The sequence below is a fragment of the Felis catus genome, chromosome A2 (genome assembly GCF_018350175.1).
Source record: "Felis catus isolate Fca126 chromosome A2, F.catus_Fca126_mat1.0, whole genome shotgun sequence".
NCBI lineage: Eukaryota > Metazoa > Chordata > Mammalia > Carnivora > Felidae > Felis > Felis catus.
The window spans coordinates 165,889,060-165,911,829 of NC_058369.1; the positions used below are offsets into that span (position 1 = coordinate 165,889,060).

At 46.4% G+C, this 22,770-nt stretch overlaps 1 protein-coding gene across 6 annotated transcripts in view; it reads left to right on the forward strand.

The window, feature by feature from the left end:
- The window catches only part of DPP6 (dipeptidyl peptidase like 6), a 949,991-nt gene that overhangs the window by 639,807 nt on the left and 287,414 nt on the right, over positions 1-22,770 (forward strand). For all 6 annotated transcript variants that reach the window (XM_045053301.1, XM_045053300.1, XM_045053302.1 and 3 more), the window contains exon 4: positions 18,871-18,965. In XM_045053301.1, the coding sequence (XP_044909236.1) occupies positions 18,871-18,965 (95 nt within the window). The remainder of the gene's footprint in view (positions 1-18,870; positions 18,966-22,770) is intronic.

The window sequence follows — 22,770 nt, forward strand, 5'->3', positions numbered from 1 at the left end:
CTATGAGCCTGACTCCTCCAGGGACCTCATGTAATTGGAACCATACGATATTTTCCCTTTTGTGTCGGGTTTATTTCACTTACCGTAACGTCCTCAAGGTCCACCCGTGTTGTTGCCTGTGCCAAAATGTCCTTCCGTTTGGGGCGGCTGGGTGCTCAGTCCGTTGAACGTCCAACTTCAGCTCAGGTCACGATCTCGCTGTTCGTGGGTTCAAGCCCCACGTCGGGCTCTGGGCTGTCAGCACGGAGCCGGCTTCGGATTTTCTGTCTCTCTCTCTCTCTGCCCCTCCCCAGCTCACGTGCTCGCTCTCTCTCTCTCTCTCAAAAACAAATACACATTTTAAAAAATGTCCTTCTTTTTACAAGCTGGGTAATATTTCACCATACGTGTGCGTGTGTGTGACATTTTGTGGATCTGTTCATCTTTCCACGGAAACTTGGGTTGCTTCCATTTGTTGGCTGTGTGGCAGCAAACATAAGTGAACAGATATGTTTGAGGCCCCGTTGTCACTCTCCTGGGTCCACGCCCAGAAGAGGAAATGCAAAATCATGTGGCAATTCAGCATGTCGTATTTTGAGGAATCGTCCTATGTGTCTCAGGAGCCCTTAAGACGTCCAGAAATGACTCCAAACAACGGACGACCCAAGGAGACAATGTTGTTCCTGTGTCACTTGGCAACACCGCCCAGGAAGTTAAGCCCAAAGGAAAAACATCGGTTGATGTCCGACGAACAGATCACACAGTTTTCTCCAGTTCAAATCAGCGTGGCTTTTGGTCGTCTTTTACTACATTGTGCACAAGTGGCTGCAGAAACGATCCTGTGTAAAGTCTTTTTAGAAGGGCCCGATGTAAAATTTACTTCCCGGGACCCTGGCTGGCCCCTGGAGAGGTTGGCCACCACCTCCTGGAAGGCTACCTGATTGGAGAAGGAGGTCTGTTCTGTTTCCTCGCGGGACAGCCCCCCGGCTTGTCCTTCTTTCCGTGTTCTGCTGTCATAATCACCAGGAAATGCTGAGCAGGGCGATGTGGCGGCCGGGGAGTCGGGCTTTACTCCATAAATAGGCAGTTATTCTTTTGCGCTCGAGTTTCTTTATGGAGGAAGGAAACAAGTTGAGCACGGGAAGCCCGCGAGCGCCACCAGCGTCTTCTAGCGCCACGGCCCCGCGGAGCCGAGCTCCCCACCCCGTCCACACCGTCGTCACCTCCCAGCAGCGTGACCGGGTTCGGTCTGTGGCGCTCACCGGGCCTGCTGGCTGTTCCGTTTTCTCCTCTGTCTGGCTCGGGCCTGCTGATACTCCAGTGAACTTGGGACGGAGCCTTAGGGGCTTCTTGGCAGTTTTTCCACCTCTGTGGTGGCACCTGTTTTGTTTAATCTTACTCCGTAAGACCACTGTATACTGTGGTTTCTTATAAAGCGGTTTTCCTGCTCTCCCCGACAGCCAAGACCTACTTCGTCCACACCCGCACAAAGTGCTGGCTGGTCCTCCCCGTGGGAACATTCCAGGGTGTGTGGAACCGGGAGAGCGGACGTGAGAGTGGGCCTCTCACCCTGGGAAGGCGCGGGGGGCGTTGTGCGCTGCTTCAAGGACAAAATGAGTCGGAGCTGAGAGTCAGAGAGGTGTTGGCGGTCTCCTGGGAGATGCAAGCCACACACACGGGTCCGGGGAAACGTGACTTGCGGGCATTGCTGCCTGAATGGCAGACGGCGGGGCCGAGTCTTGGAGGAAGGAATGACAGCCTGGCACCTCCCTGGGGGAGAAGCCTTGTGGGATCACTTGTGAAGATCCCGGACTTTGATTCGGCACAGGGAGCAATGATCCAGACCCGGACATTGTGAGACACGTAAGGTGCACGAAATACAAAACTAAAAACGAAACGGAATGCTGATTCACACCTCGTGTAAGTGGATCGCAGCATACAGGAGAAACAGAAGCAGAAATCGGATTGTCAACGCTGCAAAACGTGCTCTTCTGGCTGGACAGTCCCTGGTGACGTTGCTGACAGGACACGGGTCTCCAGTGCCCCTTTGGTGTCGCTTATGTTAGCACCTTGGTGTTTTGGATGCGACCGTATGTCTTTGGCTGTCCCACAGCACCAAAGCATCCCAGCTGATTGTTTAGTTTCACTCACACCCCAGCGTCTTCTCTATCACTATTTAAAAAAATTTTTTAACGTTTAATTTTGAGAGAGAGACAGACAGACGGGGTGTGAGTGGGGGAGGGGCTGAGAGAGAGGGAGACGCAGAATCCAAAGCAGGCTCCAGGCTCCGAGCTGTCAGCACAGAGCCTGACGCGGGGCTCGAACTCACAAACCGTGAGATCATGACCTGAGCTGAAGTCAGACGTCTTACCAACTGAGCCGCCCAGGCACCCCATCGTGATTTTAATTTCTTTCCTTTTGATATTTATTATGTGTTGGCTGGATGAAAACACATCAAAACATTAGATAATGTGGTCTTTCCCCTCAAGGGAGGATGATGCATGAGGAAGGCATCACGGAAGGGAAAACATGAGCCATGGGCTGGTAGAGTCAGTGTTGAGTTTGGACCAAGGTGATCTCATTTGCCTTAGCCCCTCCCACAGTGCCAAATGAGTGGGAGGCACCCCCACAGCCAACAGCTCACTGGTGACCTCCGTGAGAATAACGGTGTGGGTCCATTAAGGGAGAGGGGACTCGATCATATCCCAATCCTAACATACACTGTAGAGTGCTTCCTTGAGTCTGCAGGGAGGCGTGTCCAACACCCCACGGGGGGAGGGCTGAGCACAAGGTAAGAGATTTCCCAACTCCAGTGGCGTCTCGCAAAGAAGCTGCCTTGAAAGTGGTGGATGAGTTGAATAAGCAAACGCATGACCGGGTTCGGAAGGTTAGTCAGTTGTTCATGAAATCAGCTACTTTGGCCCTAGTCAGGTAGGTGGGTTCATGCTCACCTGAGAGTTGCTAACGTTGATCGGTCGCCATGATTCTATTCTAGAGAACGAATAATGTAGAACGATGTTGTTTGGGGAGGAAACAGTACTTGGCAACTCCATAGTGTTGAGAGGAGGGAAGAAAGCCCGTTCAGGCGAACCTCGCCGGTCCCGATCACCGTAGCGTTCCTGTTTCACATACGACAGTGCACATGTGGACATCACAGCCGCTGCAGGGACTCAAAGCAAAAGCACACAAACAAAACCAGGGAGAGGAAAGCAATAGAACTTAGGCATTTAAAAAAATCCATTCCCTAATAGAGTAAACACATCTTCCACCGCAAGTTACGATTTTTAACATCATTTACCTTGTACTTCCGCTGTTGAGGAAGGCGGCTCTAATAAATGAGACGCAGTGATGACCTTTATCAGCACTACCGATAGCTATAAATTGAGCTGAACATCCCCATCAGCTAAGAAGACAGAACTCATTACTGACCAAAGATTGCTGTGTAGCCTTTGACGGAGACGGGTACCATTAAAACGAATGCTGCTTCACTCGTGTAGACAGTGTCTTACCACGGGAGACCTGAAACACCACGCATTGATTTTTGTGGGTGACTACAGTAGCATAACCGAAGGATGAGCTGAGCCTTACTGTATGTTAAATAGCAGTGCCGTGCAACGTGTTCTTTTTTGAAAGAGTTGATCTGTTGCTTCTTACATTACGATCTTTACCAATGGCATACGTGGAACAGAATTGTCGATTTTATAGTCCTGACAGTTCAAGTTGAGCCATTCTCTTGTTTCAGATATATATCCGTGAAATTAAGTCAACATTTTTAATTTTAATGTTTATTTATTTTGAGACGGTGGGGGGGGAAGGGGCAGAGAGAGGGGGAGACGCAGATTCCAAAGCAGGCTCTAGGCTCCGAGCTGTCAGCACAGAGCCCGACGTAGGGCTCTAACTCATGAACTGTGGGATCATGACCGGAGCCGAAGTCAGATGCTCAGCCGACTGAGCCATCCAGGTGCCCCAAGATTTTTAATTTTAAAACTAAATAGAGTAAATACAGAAATTTGTTTCTACCAACGCTAGCCTTATTTATTAGCAACAATACTTGCTGAATTTGGGAATAGACCGGGGTTGAGATATTCAGGTTATATCACTTGCCCTGATTATTAAGGCATCCCTGTGTACTTTCAAGTGTTCTGGTTAGATGATAAGCTACACAGTTACTCTAGAAATATATGAAATGGAAGGACTATAGCAATCCTTGGTCGTCAGGTTACAGTTTTATCAGATTCCACATGTAAAGCATTCAAGTCCTGTGACTTTTCATAAAATGGCTTCCATTACCCAGATGATGGTTGTTTCCTTCGAAAAGTATCCGTAGTGCTTAATACTCAGGATTACTCGATATTGAACCGGACGCTGTTCTAATGTCACAGAAGCAAGGTATCCTTCACATCCCTATTGCTGTCAGAATGGAATATTGAGGTAGAGAAAAGTCAAATAACTTAAGTCCACGTAGTAGGAAAGGTGGGAAATTTTTAGTACTTCAGATTAAAGATCTACCGTAAGAGATGGGTCCTCGCTTCACCGTGGGATAAGAGCAAGGACCTCCTTGCCTCTAATCGCTGCATCCGTGCGGCCAGCGTGTGACTGGTGCCGCACCTGCTCTGGGAACACAGTCAGCACCCAGGTTGCCACGGCTTTCACACTGATCGGTTCTGGCTGGCTGATTGGCTGGGCTTTCTCGTCTCATCCCAGCAGAGCTCTGGGGTCAGAGCCGGAGTCAGAAGACAGAGGTGGGTTTATAATAACGACGCCATCATGTAGACTTCTGAGGCCCCTTGCCTGGAGGAGCAGCCTGGGCGGATGGGAGTCCCGTGCTGAGCTGTTCCCCTTGGCAAGGACAGTCCCCAGGGCCGTCACAGGAGGCCTCACGTCCTGCCCAAGCAGGCGACCCAGGCAGCCACACTCCTTGGGGAGAGATCTGCCTTTGACCTCTCACACTTGTTACACGTGCTGGACCTTCTCTGAAAGCAACAGCCCGCCGGTGTCTACCGTATGAGGGGGCGCTTGGAGGCCTGACACAAATGAGCTCCCCTGAAGGAGCGAAGGACTCCTTCATTGGGCACCTGCCTGCTTTTCCTAGGAGAGTGAGAGTACCTCTGTTCTTCCACCCCAACGAGTAGAATCGTTTCCTGTAATGGTTTTCTCTACTCCGTACAGTACCTATACTCCACCTGCTGCTTACATTTTGGATTATTTTGTTTGCTGTTAGGTCAGAAAGATGAGAGCCGTGTTTACTCGCGCTTTTCGCAGACCGCACCCAAAATTCTGGAATAGGGCTCATGACATCTCTTTCCTTCACAAATAAAATCGTAGGTGCATGTTTGGTAGACAGCCACACGGACTCTCCTTGGCGGAGAGCTGAATGCTCCCGTCCTTCTCTCCCCGCTCGTGCCTGGGCTCAGTGGCCCTGCCCAGTTACCCTTTTGGAAAAATGAGGTGGTTTATTATGGAGAATGAAAGACTGAGTGATAAAGTAACCTGACTTAGCAGAACCCAGCAACGGGATTAAACCTGGTTCTCTGGACTCCAAATCCAGAGTAAAAGCATGATTGTATCTCTTATTAGACTCATCTCTGAGCAAGAGAAAAATGAAAATCATACTGGTTTACACAAGACAGAAAGGTTGTCAGTACACCTAGAAGTCAGGAGGGAGGATCTCTGCTCTAATTTGCTTTTGTAGTTCATCCACAAGGTTACCTAAGGGTCCAAGATGGCTCCTCTAGCTCCAGCCATCAGAAAGCATCCCTGCTAGCAGAGGTGAAAAAGGAGGGGAGGACGGCATGCTCTAGCCCGTATGGACACAGCTTTGTAAGTTTCACGGCCCACTCCGGGCATGTCCCGTCTGTGGCAGAGCCTGAAACAGAAGCCAGATTCCCAGGCTCCTAGACCACGCTTTTCCCAACGATCCGTAGACTACCGCTGGCACTTGTCATCAGAGTTTTTCTGAAGGAACGTTCCTGTCAAGTTTCCGTGTCTCGACCCATTCATTAGTCATTATCAGCAAGTGATTTTTCTCTTGGAAACATAGCTAAAGTAAGGCAGTCATTTCAGCGAGACCTCTAGGTACCTCTGTTTGCTAACTTGTTCCATAATAATCATTAGAGGGAACAATATTGACATAAAACCTGAGTTTACTTTCCGCGGTAGTCTGCTGCCTTGATGTAATGCCAGCAGACGGTAAGGTTATTCAGTACCTTCTGTCTTCTATGTTTGTGCTGTAAAACAGCAAAGTCTTAGAACCCCTGTTGATGAAGTATGTACATGATTGAACACTGACCCAGCTCTTAGCATTTTGATTAAAACCATAGCCCACGTGGGGCGCCCGGGTGGCTCAGTCGGTTGGGCATCTGGCTTCGGCTCAGGTCATGATCTCGCAGTCTGTGAGTTCAAGCCCCGTGTCAGGCTCTGTGCTGACCGCTCGGAGCCTGGAGCCTGCTTCAAATTCTGTCTCCCTCTCTCTCTGCGCCTCCCCGGCTCACAGTCTGTCTCTCTCTCAAAAATAAAATAAAAACATAAAAAATTTTTTTAAAAAACCCATAGCCTGCAGAACCATGTGCTATGGCTTTTCTGAGCTACTGTTTTACTAAAGGCTATGGCATTGGAACGACATAAGTAGCATCATTCACTGACCACTGCATTTCAGAATCTGCTAATCGTTCAGGACTGATGGTGATAAAATTTGGCGGCCTCAGAAAACAGCATGTGTAATCTTCCAAGTTGCTTCATTTCTGGGCAAACTGGTAACCAAAATCACTTTTTACACAGTTTAGTGATTGTTTTCATATCCCGTCCATGAAATTTTGTCCATATCTTTCTTGCACATGCTGAACTTTACTTGAAGAAGAATTTTTAAAATTTTTTTTTAACGTTTATTTATTTTTGAGACAGAGAGAGACAGAGCATGAATGGGGGAGGGTCAGAGAGAGGGAGACACAGAATCCGAAGCTGGCTTTAGGCTCTGAGCTATCAGCACAGAGCCCAATGTGGGGCTTGAACTCATGAACCGTGAGATCATGACCTGAGCCGAAGTTGGACACTTAACTCCCCTAGGAGCCCCTAGAACCATCATACTATAATCATTTCAAAACCCTTCAAGAAGGGGCATCAAGGTGGCTCAGCTGGTAAAGCATCCAACTCTTGGTTTTGACTCAGGTCATGATCTCATGGTTCCTGAGTTCGAGCCCCATGTTAGTCTCTGCCCTGACAGCATGGAGACTGCTTGGGATTCTCTCTCCCTCTCTCTCTCTCTCTCGCTCTCTCTCTCTCTCTCTCTCTCTCTCTCTCTCATTGACCTCCCCCAGCTCTCTCTCACTCTCTCTCAAAAATAGCTAAACTTACAAAAAGCTCATCAAGGAGTCTTGTATTTTTATAAAACAAATCATAAATATCCTTAAATACGTGTAATTAGCACGGGACTGCTTAGCTAATCTTCCCTTGTTCTGTACCCACTAAACCCTTTTCTTATAAAGCCTTACCTGTATATTTTCCTTTATGATAGATTCAGGTGAAAATGAGATAAATTGCAAAAAAAAAAAAAAAGTGCTAATTGTACAGATAAATTGTTTTTTCCCTTAGCCACATAAGCTAGCGTTGTCAATGTTAAACACAGAAAGAAGTGATTTGTTTTGAGCGGGGCTTCCGTATAATACGCTGTTTAAAAGTCTAAACATGACTCTGTTGAAGCACATAAAAATTGGCCCCCATCCGAAGAGTGGAAATTTAAAAGGTTTTAAAAGCTCTCTGGGCTGTCCGTTAATCAAAGATAAAATTGGGCATTCACAGATCTTACGAGCCAAACTAGTGGATTTCAAATCCCCTAAACATCATCCTTGCATTGTAGCTACTTTCCAAGTTATTTCCAGGCTGAGATCAATATTTGTTTGACAGTACTTGTCTGTGTAGTTACCCACATTGTGAAAGCGGATATTGTAGTGTCACTGTCTCAGAATTCGAAGCCCACAGAATTTAATAGTCCACCTCCTTCCATCTTTCCACCCGTTTCATTCCCAGACAACCCAGCTCACAATTTCTGTGAGATAAGCTAGAAAGAAAAAAACAACAACAACCGAGTACAGTAAAAGCTTGGATTGTAAGTTGTTCTGCGAATGTTCCGCAAGACGAACAGACATTTCTAATAAATTTTAACTTGATAAACGAGCGATGTCTCGCCATATGAGTCCTACCTGACGCTGGACGTTACGTGATCACAACCAAGCCAATGGTTCTTGAAACTGGCTTCCATATACAAGTGCTTTGGATTACAAGCATGTTTCCGGAATGAATTATGTTCGCAAGCCAAGCTTTCGCTGTATAGAACTTTCATGTTTTAACTTTCTTGGAATTCTTTGGCTCCTTTGGGCCAAAACGCACACATTAGCTTCCGCCATGCTGCAGAACCTGTGAGGTTCTGCGAAGGAAACCACCAGAGCGTCCCCGCCTCAACGCGTGTTGTGTAAAGGGCTACCCATCTAACCTTCCGTCCTGGATTCTCCCTGCTTCCTGCTCTCCCTGGGATTTTCTGCCTGAAAGCCTCTCCATCCACTGAAACGTGGGCCACTGTTCTTATGTCCACCCCACTTGACTGTATGTTCCTAGAAATTAGGGGCTATGTCATTTTATCTTCTTCCTTTTTATGAAAAACTTTAAGCTTACAGAAAAGTGGAAAAGATAGCACAGCAAACACCCATATAAGCACCACTTAATCTTAGCACTTTCCCCTTTTTGTGTCTTCCCTCAATTTTTCTTGCTGAAAATATTTAAATGTATCATTTTCTTTCATCGCTGAAGACTAAACACACATCTCCAGAAGTATACCCTCTTTGTATCTACAACAACCTCATTCTCGGCGAAAAACACGGCTGTAGTTTTCTAATACCATTGAATTCCTAGGCCATATTCAAATTTCCTAGTTCATTCTCAAAATATATTCTATGTCTTTTTTTCTCTCTGCTCAGATCACATTAAGGATCATAATTATGCTTGATTATGTCTCTTAAGTTTCTGCCAATGTAGAACAGCTCCGAGCTATTTCCCTATATTAGGCCAGTTGTGTTATAGAATCTTCCACATCCTGGATTTAGTCTGTTCCCTCACGGAATGATTTAACACGTTCAACTCCAGCATCTGGTTGTCTCACTGGTAAAACAGGACTCAGAGGCAGATTCATGGGTGAAGCTGGGGCCTCCAACTTCCTCCCCTATAAACAGGCATTTTCCGGGGTGCCTGAGTGGCTCAGTGAGTTAAACATTCGACTCTTTTTTTTCTTAGTTTTTAATGTTTATTTATTTTTTTTGGGGGGGGAGGGGCAGAGAGAGACGGACAGAGGACCTAATGCAGGCTCTGCACTGTCAGCACAGAGCACGACGTGGGGCTCGAACTCACGAACTGTGAGATCAGAACTTGAGCGGAAGTTGGACGCCCAACCGACCGAGCCACCCGGGTGCCCCAAGCGTCTGACACTTGATTTCATCTCAGGTTATGATCTCACAGTTCATGACAGAAAGCCCTGCATCAGGCTCTGCCCTGACAGTGCGGAGCCTGCTTGGGATTCTCTCCCTCCCTCTCTCTCTGCCCCTCCCCTGCTCACGCACACATTCTCACTCTCTCAAAATAAATAAATAAAAAGAAGTATGCATTTTTCCATCGAGACTGGCGTGTGTTCTCTGAGGTCGTATTTTGGCACCAGGAAAATACCCCATCAGCTTTCTCGGAATGAGTTTAGCACGCATGGACGGTCCTTACCTGAATCGGGTGTTTCAGCAGCGGCTGCAAATGGTGATTTCCTAAGTTCGTCATCCCTCACACATTCACCAGCTGGAAGGCTTCTGAAAGGAAGGCCTCCCCCTCACAGGCGGGCTATATGTTGTCCCCCTGAACTGCTGGAAAAGCAGGATGAATCCTTGATTATTCATTTTTTCCCTCCAAATTTGTATTTATTAAATTCCAGCTAGCTAACATCCAGTGCAATATTGGTTTCAGGAGTAGAATTCAGTGACTCATCACTTACATGCAACACCCAGTGCTCATCCCAACAAGTGCCTTCCTTAATGCCCATCCCCCGTCTAGCCCATCCCCCACCCACCTCCCCTCTGCTAACCAGCAGTGTGTTCTCTAGAGTTAAGAGTCTGTTTCCTGGTTTGTCTCTCTCTTTTTCCCCCTATGTTCATTTGCTTTGCTTATTAAATTCCACATATGAGTGAAATCATATGGTATTTGTCTTTCTCTCACTGACTTATTTTGCATAGCATTATACTCCCTAGCTCCATCCACGTTGTTGCAAATGGCAAGATTCCATTCTTTTTGATCACCAAGTAATATTCCATTGTGTATAAATACCACATCTTCTTTATTCATCAGTTGCTGGATATTTGGGCTCTTTCCATGGTTTGGCTATCGTGGATACATCAGGGTCCATGTATCCCTTCACATCAGTATTTTTGTATCCTTTGGGTAAATACCTAGCAGTGCAATTGCTGGGTTGTAGGGTAGTTCTATTTTTAACTTTTGAGGCACCTCCATACTGTTTTCCAGAGTGGCTGCACCAGTTTGCATTCCCACCAACACTGCACATCCTCGCCAACACTTTGTTCTTGTGTTCTTGATTTTAGCCGTTCTGAGATGTGTAAGACATCTCATTGTAGTTTTGATTTGTATTTCCCTGATGATGAGTGATGTTGAGCATTTTTTCATGTTTCTGTTGGTCATTTGGATGCCTGCTTTGACATCTTCTGCCCATTTTTTGACTGGATTATTTGGTTTTTGGGTGTTGAGTTTTATAAGTTCTTTATGTATTTTGGACATTAACCCTTTCTAAGATAATGTCACTTGCAAATATCTTCTCCCGTTCTGTAGGTTGCCTTTTAGTGTTATTGTTTCCTTTGCTGTGCAGATGCTTTTTATTTTGATGAGGTCCCAGTAGTTAATTTTTGCTTTTGTTTCCCTTGCCTCAGGAGACCTATCCAGTGAGAAGTTGGTAACGGCCAATATCACAGAGGTTACTGACTGTGGTCTCCTGTATGATTTTCTTTCCTTGCTCACATTTAGGTTTTTCATCCATGTTGAGTTTATTTTTGTGTACGGTGTAAGAAAGTGGTCCAGGTTCATTCTGCATGTTACCGTCGAGTTTTCCCAGCAGCATTTGTTAAAGAGACTGTCTTTTTTCCATTGGATATTCTTTCCTGCGTTGTCAGAGATTGACCGTATAGCTGTGGGTTCATTTCTGGGTTTTCTATTCTGTTTCCATTGATCTGAGTGTCTGTTTTTGTGCCAGTACCGCACTCTCTTGACGATGACAGCTTTGTACTACAGCTCGAAGTCCGGGATTGTGACGCCTCCTGCTTTGGTTTTCTTTTTCAAGATTGCTTTGTCTGTTCGGAGTCTTTGCAATTCTGTGCAAATTTTAGGATTGTTTGTTCTGGCTCTGTGAAAAATACTGATGGCGTTTTGATAGGGATTGCATTAAATGTGTAGATTCCTTTGGGTATTATAGACATTTTTAATCACCAGTTTCAGAGTCAGGACTTGATGTCATAGTTCCCTCCAACCGTGGAAAACGAGTTGTTTTTCTCTTTTGGGAGTTCCATTATGGATTCCTGAACTGTTTTATACATTTGATGTGTTTGAATCAATTAGGGTATTGTTCTTTTGATGTTCAGATTTTACCAGCTTCGGACCTGAGAGCCCTCCCCCTGGTTGTCTAGTGACACAAGAGTGTTGTGTAACAAACAACAACATACCCTCCGTGACATGCAGAGTAAGCATTTATCTTTCATGCAGCTGGTTGGCCATGGCAGAAGCCAGGAGGGGCGAGTCAAACTATACGAGTGCTTCTCAGGTGCCTGCTTGTTCACAGTCCAGTGACCAATTTAGGTCATGCATCTGAGCCCACGTTCAAGAGGAAGAGCCTGGCAAAGCCAGACAAAGACCGTGGGCAGGAGGGAGGGAAGCATTAGGGCCATTTTGCCGTCCACCGTGGTCTTATGGTCTGTGTCCCCGTCGGTCACCGAACACTTCCTTGCTGGCTGCCTGCTGAGATATTCCAGGTTCATACTGTATGTTCTGTGCCTCAGATCGAGAAATGCCCAGGTCTTTAGAGATCCCTTGTGCTTTTTACTGAGAATGGTAGCTTGGGATCCTTCTCAGAGTACGATGCTGTGGTTAACGTGGAACTTAACAATAGCCAACACACGATCATTATCATCTGATTGGCAATGTTAATTGTAATTGTCCTTAAGTCAGGGAACACGGCAGATTCATGCTGCATACTGATTCTGTTTCGTGAGAAATGGTATTATTTCTAGACCACAGCGTGGACGCTAGGGATTACAGATCAGTTTTTATATCTTATGGCCATCACCTGGCTGTTGACTTTCTTCGGAAACATGCTGTATGCTGTGTGTTATCGGCATACGTGAATACAAGTAATTTGTATCCGAGAAGAAAATAAAATAAGCAGTAAGTAGGATAGAACGCTGTTTCTATTCGCAGCTGTTTACAATTAAGAGAAGATAATTGAAGAAAAACCAGATCTGCTTCACTGTTTGTTTCTCAAAGTCTGTTTCTCTGAAGCAACTCTTTGTGATATTTATATAATCAATTGTCAGTCAATTTATATAATCAAGACCAACCAGGGGCACCTGGTGGCTCAGTCAGTTAAGCGTTTGACTTCAGCTCAGGTCACGATCTCGTGGTTTGTGAGTTCGAGCCCCGCGTCAGACTGTGTGCCGACAGCTCAGAGCCCGGAGCCTGCTTCGGATTCTGTGTCTCCCTCTCTCTCTGCCCCTCCCCCACTCATGCTCGCTCTCTCTCTCTCTCTCTCTCTCTCTCTTTCTCTCTCAAAAATATTTAAAAATTAAAAAAAAAAGACCAACCAGCAGGTCTAAGTCATCCTTGGCGACGGGAACCACGTATCTCGATGGCTAAGAAATCTCTAGTACCACAAAATGCCATCCATTTAAAATTTCTTCATCAGGGGAAAGACCTTTGAAAGGTTTCTAAAAAATACATTACTGTGTCAGGCAAAAATAAGCAACGTACGAAGCCAGCTGATATATGATTCTCAGAGGAAATGACTGGAACGTCATCTTATTTTTGGAAGAGCGAGAAAAACGTGTTGCATTGCTATATATTTTTCTATCACAATCGGGGGAAAAGAATAAAATGAAAAGCAATCACCTCCCTTGTGTTGGCTACCAATGTCGTCGCTTTCTTTATGTAGCTTTGGAGAACTGCCGAAGCCACCCAGAACAATTAAATTAATGACATATTTTACATGCTGAGTACTTGACATGAACAATAAGTCGCAGAGGGTGACGCCGTGCGAGACTTTCTCCGGGAGATCTTTTCCTCACAACCTCACCCTCTGTGTTTTCTCCGAATCCCCGGTGAGCCTGGCTTTTCAGTGTCGCCGTGCCGTCCTCAGAGCGTCCAGACGCACCTTACACTCCCCTCTGGGGTATCTTACTGCACTGCAGGGACGGGGAGAAAGGAGCTATCTCAGAATCTCACCACGAGGCACTAAAGGCAGAATTGCAAAGCGGCCCTACCCACCCCTGCTTCCTTTGACCTTGTCGGCCGGGGGCAGCCTCTCACACGGCGGGTCTGCCTACGGAAGTCGCAGGCGGGTTGCACATTTGGCGAATCAGACAGACGGGTGATGGTGTGAATTTGGTGAACGCATCACGCGTTTTTAGCCCCCGGTTTCCCCTCAGTCATCATGCTAGGTTTTAGAGGTAGGAAGTCCGGAAGGTGTGGCCTTTTCCCCATGCGTCCCGCTCTCTTTGCGGAGGAGACAGAGTTGTCACAGCCAATGAGGAGCGTAAAGCAGGAGTGGGGTGCGGGGCAGAGCAGAGCGGGGTTAATCCTGCCTGGCAGACGCATGGCAAGCTTTGCAGGGGAGAGGCCTTTGTGGGAAGAGCGGACAGAGGTCCCCCGGAGGGAGTGGGAGAGGGCATTGCAGGCTGGGCAGTGGTCTGAGGCATCACCCAGGCACAGAAGGCACAACATGGTTCAGGACGCTTGATAGGGGGGAAGGGGGCGGGTGACAGCAAATTAAAATGGGAAGAGACACCCAGGCCTGGATGTGAAGGACCTTGAATGTCAGGCTGAGGAGTTGGCCAAAGCAGTCTCTGCCAAAGGACCTAGAAAAAAAAAAAGAAGCACGTCCTCGTGTGCACAGAGCATGGAGCGAAGGGAGTGAGCCGTCAGAGGCGTCCAAGGTGAAGGTGGCAGTGGGCAGACCCAGGGCAAGGGCACCGCAAGCCACGAGGACCCATGGCTTTGAGCCATTCAAGACGCCCTCAAAGGGGTAGGCGCAGACGAGGGATGGAATATTGAAGACGAGAGACAAAAAGGAGGCAGAGATGATTCCGGATCTTCTCCTGAGACAAGAGTAGCAGCTGACACGCACCCCAGAGCCTGCCCTGATCCAGGTGTCATTTTAAGTTCATCTCGAGTCTCCCGAACGTAATGTCTCTGAATCTTCACATGCACGATATCGGGTGTATACTATTATTTCTCCTGTTCTGCAGAACAGACAAGCATTATGAGGGATGGAAAATACAGTGAAAAAATAAACCTTGCAAATTACCAAGAAGGTGACAAAATTCTAAACTTGCACTCATCTGATAAAATAGTTACAAGATGTAGAACTCAAAATCTGGAGGATGAACAGGAGAAAACGAATTGATCCATCATCATACCAGAATGTGTCAATACAGTGGGAGGCTTTTTAAGAAAAAGTGAAGCGTGCAAAAAAAAAAATGGGCTGAGAATGAGGCAAGTTAATGAATGGTACAACCAGCACGGTTAAATTAAAGACCAAACAGAGAACCCTGCATCTTCCGGTTAGAAAATATCCATTCCGTCAAGAAACCTTCCACAAAAAGGAACCCCGCCTCAGGCTAGAAACCAGAGTCAACAAATTTCGAAGAGTGGATAGTACACGTTTTTCTAACACATGTAGCAAATTACAAGTCAATAACAAAAAGACGAAGAAGAGTGTTTTACATACATTTGCAAATTACAAGTTCCAAGTAACTCCCAGGTTGAAAAGGAAAGCATGACAGAAACTAAAAATGCACGGAACAGAGCACTAATGAGAAAACTACCCATTAAAACTTGTGGATTCAGATAAAGACATAATTCAGGAAATTTATGGCACCAGTCGTGACTCTATAAGAAAAGTGGAAATGCTGAAATTAATAAGCTAAGTGTCAAACTGAAAAGATAAGAAGGGGAGGGGGTAACGAGACAGGGTGGAACAGAGGTTAGTAACACAGAAACCAGCAGTGCCCTGGCGTCTCTGACCCGTGAGCCACACACGCCCAGAAGACAAGCAGAGAAGTTCAGCTGTAGGTAACATACCGGCATTGAGTATAAAAGGCTGCTGCCCAAAGTTGGTGGTCTGTGTCTAGCGAAGAAAATTACCTGGTGTTGCATCGGAAGCCACATTTATTAAAGAATATTAACATAGTCCAGCATGTCCAGAAACTGACAACCATCAGTTGTTGGTGTTGCATAGGAAGCCACATTTATTAAAGAATATTAACATAGTCCAGCATGTCCAGAAACTGACAACCGTCATGTCTAGGATATAGCACAAAATTACCTTACTTACAAAGAATGCCCCCCCCAAAAAGAGGGGAACATACTTTCAGTATAAAAGAAAATTAACTGAGTCTGACTCCGGAATGAAACAGATTTTGGAACTGATGGGGCAAACATCCTAAAAGTGTATATATTTCCATGACGCACAAGGAAGTACGTATGTTTTCCGTGAATGAAAATGTCAGCAGGGAAATGAGAAATCCCCGCAGAAAAGTAGAAACAGTAGAAAGAACAACATGGAAAATCCTAAACATAAGAACGCAGATTCTGAAATGTAAAAATTCACTGGGTGCACTTGGCAGTCAAATAATCATGAAAAAGGAGAGACAACGCAGCTGTGATGACAGCTCAATAGAAATTATTCAAGGTGAACAGAGGGAAATTTTTTTTTAAAGAACGGAGCATCAGAGAGTGTTAGATAATATCAAGGTCCCCAATATGTGTGCAGCTGGCACTCCAGGAGAGGAGAGGGATAAAACAAATAAAAAAAAATATTCGGCAAATTAAAGGCTGAAGATTTGACAAAGACATACGTTTGCAGACAGGAGGCTCAGCCAACACCAAACAGAATGAACACAAAGAAGTCTAATCAAAAATGCATCATAGCTGGGCTGTTAGAAACCACAAGCAAGAAGTCAGTCTTGAAAACAGCGAAAGAAAAATGCATGGAAACAGTGTCGGGGAAAGAACAATTAAAAGCCGCTTCTTGTTAGAAGCCATGGGGACCAGAAGGACGTGGCATGAAATTTCCAAAGGAAAAGGAAACACCATCAACCTAGAAATCTATATGAGGAGACAATATCCTTCAGAAGTGAAGGAAATCAAAGGCACTCAGGTAAGAGCAAATTCAAGGAACTGGGTGCCGGCGGGTCCATACAAACACACACCTCGAGGAAGTTCTCGAGAGGCAGGAAAATGATGCTGGTGGAAACTCAGGTCCTGGATCAAGTCTAAAAAGCGTCAGAAAGGCGAGTGATGGGCAAATGCAACAGACTTTTTTTTTCTTTCTGACTTTTTCTTCTTCCTCTCTTTATAAATGAGGTACTGTTATAAACAGTAATTATGACATCTTGTGCAGTATGTAAAGTATCTCGATTCAATACACATGACAATTATAACAGCATGGGGCTGGATGTGGGCTGAAAACTTGATAAATTTCTGTATTTCACCAGAGCTGGTACACTATTAACTCATTGTTGACTGTGGAAATTTGAGTATGTATTCTAATCCCTAGGATAAGCACAAAAAATTTGCAAAGAAATACAGCTAAGAGGCCCTTGGGTGGCTCAGTCGGTTGGGCGTCCGACTTCAGCTCAGGTCATGATCTCGCGGTCCGTGAGTTCGAGCCCCGCGTCAGGCTCTGTGCCGACAGCTCAGAGCCTGGAGCCTGCTTCGGATTCTGTGTCTCCCTCTCTCTCTCTGCCCCTCCCCCGCTCATGTTCTGTCTCTCTCTGTCTCAAAAATAATAAAAACATTAAATTTTTAAAAAAAATACAGCTAAAATAGGGAAATTAAAATTCTGAAAAATATGCAACAATAAAGTGAAAGCCAGAAATAAGTGGAGGAAACAAATAGAAACTAATCACACACACACACACCCCTACACCCCCCCACCCCCCACCCCCACCTCCACACACACACATCCCACACACCCATACACATACACACCCACCCCACACACATACAACGCCCTCACACACACACATACACATAGACACACGTTAGACCAAATGCGGCCGTATCAATCATTTCATTAAATATGCATACAGGACATTCACCAGATTAGACCATATTACGGACCACAAAAATGTCTTAATGAGTTTTCAAAGACTGAAATCATGTACCGAGTCTTCTTTGATCCAGTGAATTTAAATTAAAAATCTATAAAACATAAAAGGGCCAGAATAACTTTACATACTTGCAAATTAAACAACATGTTTCTGAATAATCATTGGGCCACGCAGATATTACAGGGAAGATTAGAAATAATTTGAACTGAATAATAATGTAACTCAGCATATCAAAATTTGTGAGATGTAGCTAACACCATCCACAGAGGGAAATTTTTAGCGTTCATCAGTTTTACTAGAAAGGATGGTCGGGGCGCCTGGGTGGCTCAGTCGGTTGGGCGTCCGACTTCGGCTCAGGTCATGATCTCGCAGTCCGTGAGTTCGAGCCCCGCGTCGGGCTCTGTGCTGACAGCTCAGAGCCCGGAGCCTGTTTCAGATTTTGTGTCTTCCTCTCTCTCTGACCCTCCCCTGTTCATGCTCTCTCTCTGTCTCAAAAATAAATAAACATAAAAAAAAACCGAAAGAAAGGATGGAAAATCAAACCAAAGATCTAAGCTCCCACCTTAACAACCTGGAAAAAGAAGAGAGTGAAAACCAAAGCAAGCAGCAGAAAGGAGTGAAAAAGGAAAGAGTGTAAATTTATGAGATAAAGAGTAGAAATGATAATACCGTTTGGATTAATCCAGTCTGCACAGGGTGGTCCCATCAGCGTGAAATGCCTTGACCATCAAGCTGGCTCAGTACTCCCACCTTCGCTCGGACAGACAGTATTTCTTCTCCTCGTCGCGTGCCCAGCCCTGTACCAGCAACCCGTCCTTCAGAAAACGTGCCCTTTCACTCGCAGTAGAGACCCACGTGCCTACAGATACACCTCTGCAATCATCCTGATCGGTGTGTTTTATTACTTTCCTAAGGGAATAATTGAAAGGTTGGTCATGCAAAGGACCACGGTCACTGTCTCTGAGGACAGGATGTATGGATTCAGGGGTATGCGTGACCAAGAAACTGCCGACTCTTCCAGGGGTAGCAAGGAAGGTTGTGGACTAACTCGAAACAGTCTTGCAGGGTTTGGATGTGTGAGCATGTGTGCATAACACGGTTCACCCAAGCTGTACATACAGGAAACCACTACCCACAGTGCGAATTACCGTCCATGGTTTTTGGTAGTAAGTTTCTTAATCTGCTCCATGTGTCCACTGTGTGTTGGGCTCAAGAAAGCTCTAGAACGTCCGAAAGACTTCATGGGCATGGGCACTGGTGTTTTATATGGCAGTGTGTAGCGTAGGAGCGAAGATTCGGAGAGAAGCTTCACATGAGGTTATGTTGAGAGCAGCTGTATATGCTTTACCAGATTAAAAGGACCCTTTGATGAATCACAGGATTCTATTTTTGTCGGAATAGTTGATTCGTTCTGTGTAAGTGTCCGTCAGAAGCCTGCTGAGCTCCTTAATGTTTCGTTTCTTTTTTATTTCTCCTCTTGTAGATAAAGAATTCATCTACAGAGAACAGAAAGGAAATGTGATACTACAGAATGTTGAAACAAATATTTCTACGGTGTTAATAGAAGGCAAAAAAATTGTAAGTACTCTCTCTAATGACCGGGATAATTTCAGTTTTCCCTCCTGCAAGTCAATAAAGCAGAAAATGACTTTGGGTTTCAACTTTTAGGAGGAGCCTAGCAGAAGCAATAAACTTGTAACACTATAGCCTGAGCAGCTAAAGATAATGTGAAATTGAAACCACACTAATTTAATAAGATGAAAGCAGTTTCTTTCGTGCGCGGGACATTTCTCTGCAGGTGTTGGAAACAAGTGTTGCATATCATATGTAATTGGAAGATCACGTCCTAGGGCTTTAGACATTTACAGAAAAATTGCAGTAATGCACAGAGAATACTTCAGGAGGGCTTGCTCAGTCTCGTTTAAAAAAAACACCTCATCTCCACATGCACAGGGAATATTAATGTAGGCACGCTGACTGCGCTTCGTCTGAACACGTGAAGTGATGTTTAGGCTTTAAAATAAGTTTTGAGTCGATGCGAATGCCAGTCAGTGCCTCATAATCTGGGAAAACCCATTTTCCCCGAGATTTAAGTAGCATCGAAATTTGGAGTTCATGTACAGTTGAAAATACTTATTTAAATTTTTTTAATGTTTATTTATTTTTGAGACGGAGACAGAGCGCGAGTGGGGGAGGGGCAGAGAGAGAGGGAGACACAGAATCCGAAACCAGCTCCAGGCTCTGAGCTGTCAGCACAGAGCCTGACGCGGGGCTCGAACCCACAAACCGCGAGATCATGACCTGATGTTACTTTAAATAAACACGGAAGAGGGACACCTGGGTGGCTCAGTCGGTTGGGCGTCCGACTTCAGCTCAGGTCATGATCTCGCGGTTTGTGGGTTCGAGCCCTGCGTGGGGCTCTCTGCTGACAGCTCAGAGCCTGGAGCCTGTTTTGGATTCTGTGTCTCCCTCTTTCTGCCCCTTCCCTGCTCGCTCACCTCTCTCTCTCACACACACGCACACACACAAAATAAACATTATAAAAATCTTTAAATAAACAGAAGAATACAATATCATCTTTACACTTCAATTAGCAACCGTCAGCATCATCCCTGTGTATTGAAAAGGCTGGGAAGTGAGCACTGAACTATGAAAATCATTCATCTTGTTGGGTGGGGAAGACTTTGTATATTATTTTTCATGGTGATGAATTCCATAATTGTTGTTTCGATGCCGTTTTACTCAATAATTTTAATCAGATTTTTAAAAATTCAGTATCACGTTTCAAAGGGATTAGACCTCTCCATCAACGAATATGTGAGCACTGCAGACAGTTCAGAAAGTACTTGGAAGGGAAAACACATAAATTAAAAAAAAGAGTCCTGCTGCTCTGCTTATGTCAAGTTTTCTCACTTTTTATGTCTTTCCCTGTTTTAATTACTTATTTAAATTACTAAGTTAACATTTAAATAAAAAGTCTTTTTGCTTCTTTAATTTATGCTCCCCTTTGATTTTGTATAATCATTAGACTGTAGGATTTGAATTTTTATCTGTCTCTAAAAATTAATGAATTCTGACTCCTCACAGAGAGGGACATGATTACAAGTATTATGAGACCCTTTCCAGAATCAAGAGCTGTAATGGGTTCATGAGTTGTAGAGGAACTCGGGAATCTGTTGAGATAAGAACTTGAGACGACTTTTTTCCTTTTTCCCTTCATCCAGTATGCTGAGCTTTCACAATTAGCGTTCACTTTACTTTATTCTGTTTCGTTTAATTTCCATCAAGGGCTCCGTGTGTGTGTGTGTGTTCTCACATTTGGAGGAGGAAGAAGCTCACTGCCGGGCTTCTCCTGCTTGCCCTCTGCGGAGCCCTGCAGGCTGGCTCCCACAGGTGGGCCCCCGCAGGTGCAGGTGCGCCCCAGGTGGGCCCCCGCAGGTGCAGGTGCGCCCCAGGTGGGCCCCCGCAGGTGCAGGTGCGCCCCAGGTGGGCCCCCGCAGGTGCAGGTGAGCCCCAGGTGGGCCCCCGCAGGTGCAGGTGCGCCCCAGGTGGGCCCCTGCAGGTGCAGGTGCGCCCCAGGTGGGAGGGGTCCCAGCCCCTGCCTGGTGGGCCCGTCCCCACTTTTGCTGTCATCCTCCTGGTCTGCATGACACAGCCAGCCAGCAGCCCTGCGGCTGGACAGGAGAGGCCGGCATGGCCAGCGAGCGTTTCCACCCTGAGGCTGGCTGCGCTTCCCATCTCAGTAAAAACCAGGAAGGGGAAATGGCCTTGTTTTTGTCTGCAGTTGAGAAGGCAAAAGCCAGCGGCCCGAACGCCCGCTGAACTGTTTTGTTTGGCCCACAGACTGGTTTCTTGCAAGCTGGAAGTCCAGGTTTCTGTCTTTTCTTGAAATACAGGAATAGCTAAAAGCAGCGAGACATCATTTTCTCAGACAGCAGAATTTGGCGAGCGGAACGGGGTAGCAGCTGTCCGGTCCCCACAGCGACCACACTCACTGACTTCTAACCAGACCGGCCTCTGAGTTTCCAACCCCCTTGGTCCAGGAACAAAGGGGTGGCATAACAAGTCACCGTCGTTTGCAAGAATGTTGTCAAAAGCCATGTCACTCGAGGTGTCTATTCTAGTTTGCTTTCTGTGTCTGCAGCGTTCGGTCCAGCCGCCGTCGCCGTCCCTCTGCATTTTTTTTCTTCCTCCCCCTCGTGTCTCAGACACATTTTCTTCTTGTTCCTCTTCCCTGTCTTTTCCCCTCTTCCTCTTTTTCCCCCCGCTTATTAAAAGAACATAAAACGGGGCGCCTGGGTGGCTCAGTCGGTTAAGCGTCTGACTTCAGCTCAGGTCGCGATCTCGCAGTCCATGAGTTCGAGCCCCGCGTCGGGCTCTGGGCTGATGGCTCAGAGCCTGGAGCCTGCTTCCGATTCTGTGTCTCCCTCATTCTGTCTCTCTCTGTCTCAAAAATAAATAAACGTTAAAAAAAAAAAGAACAAAAAACAAAAATATTTTTTACTTATTTTTACTTCCTAGGCTTGTCTCTCTCTTTTCTTTTTTTAAGTCGGGAAGTATAACATTGTGTACCTGGGTCTTTAAAAGACCTGCAAAGAAATAAAGTAGCAGCTTGATTTTCCTGGCCCTGCACCTGCCTCGCTGTGCAGGTTTTAGGTGGCCTGATGCCGTCCTTCTGTCGCCCCTGTGCTCTCATCTGACATTAAAGTGTGTCCTCTGAGCAGGGCCCTGGGCTGGCCGAGGTGGGTGGGTGGAGACCGGGATTAATGACACAGTTTTACTCTCTGGGACCTTTCCACCCAGATCGAGAAGAGGCAGGCATCTGTGACCTCTGTGCTGCAGTAGAGGCAGGAAGGAGAGAAGAGAGTCGACGTCAGCGGTAGCTAGGGCGCAGAGAGGGACGTCCGGCAGAGCCCCCGAAGGGTGAGGACAGTTTGAAGACAAGCGGGAAGCAGCATCCTTGCTGCACGGCGAACAGGCTGAGCAGTGAATGTCCCGTGGGCAGGCAGGGTGGCCAGTCACCAGCTCCGGTGCAGGTCACGTGGGAGCGGTTGGAAGGCCGTGGCTCAGGGCCCCGGGAAAAGGTCGGGGAGCAAGCCACGGAGCGCCTTACCCGGGGGTCTAGCCTTTTCACTCTGCAGGAAACTGAAAGGGATGGGACTGTTGAGGTCGGGTCTGTCTAGGAAAATAAAGCTAGAGCCACGTGACGGGGGTGCAGGAGGGAAAGATGAGAGGCGAGGGGCCCCCTGGGACTGCTTCGGGCCCAGGTGAGGCTGAACCAGGTCCTGGTGAAAGCAGTGACTGGGGAAACCAGGAGGGACGAGTCTGCGTCCCGTCACGGAGGCAACGTTGACGAGTCCGGCTGCGCGGCGCACGAGGGCCA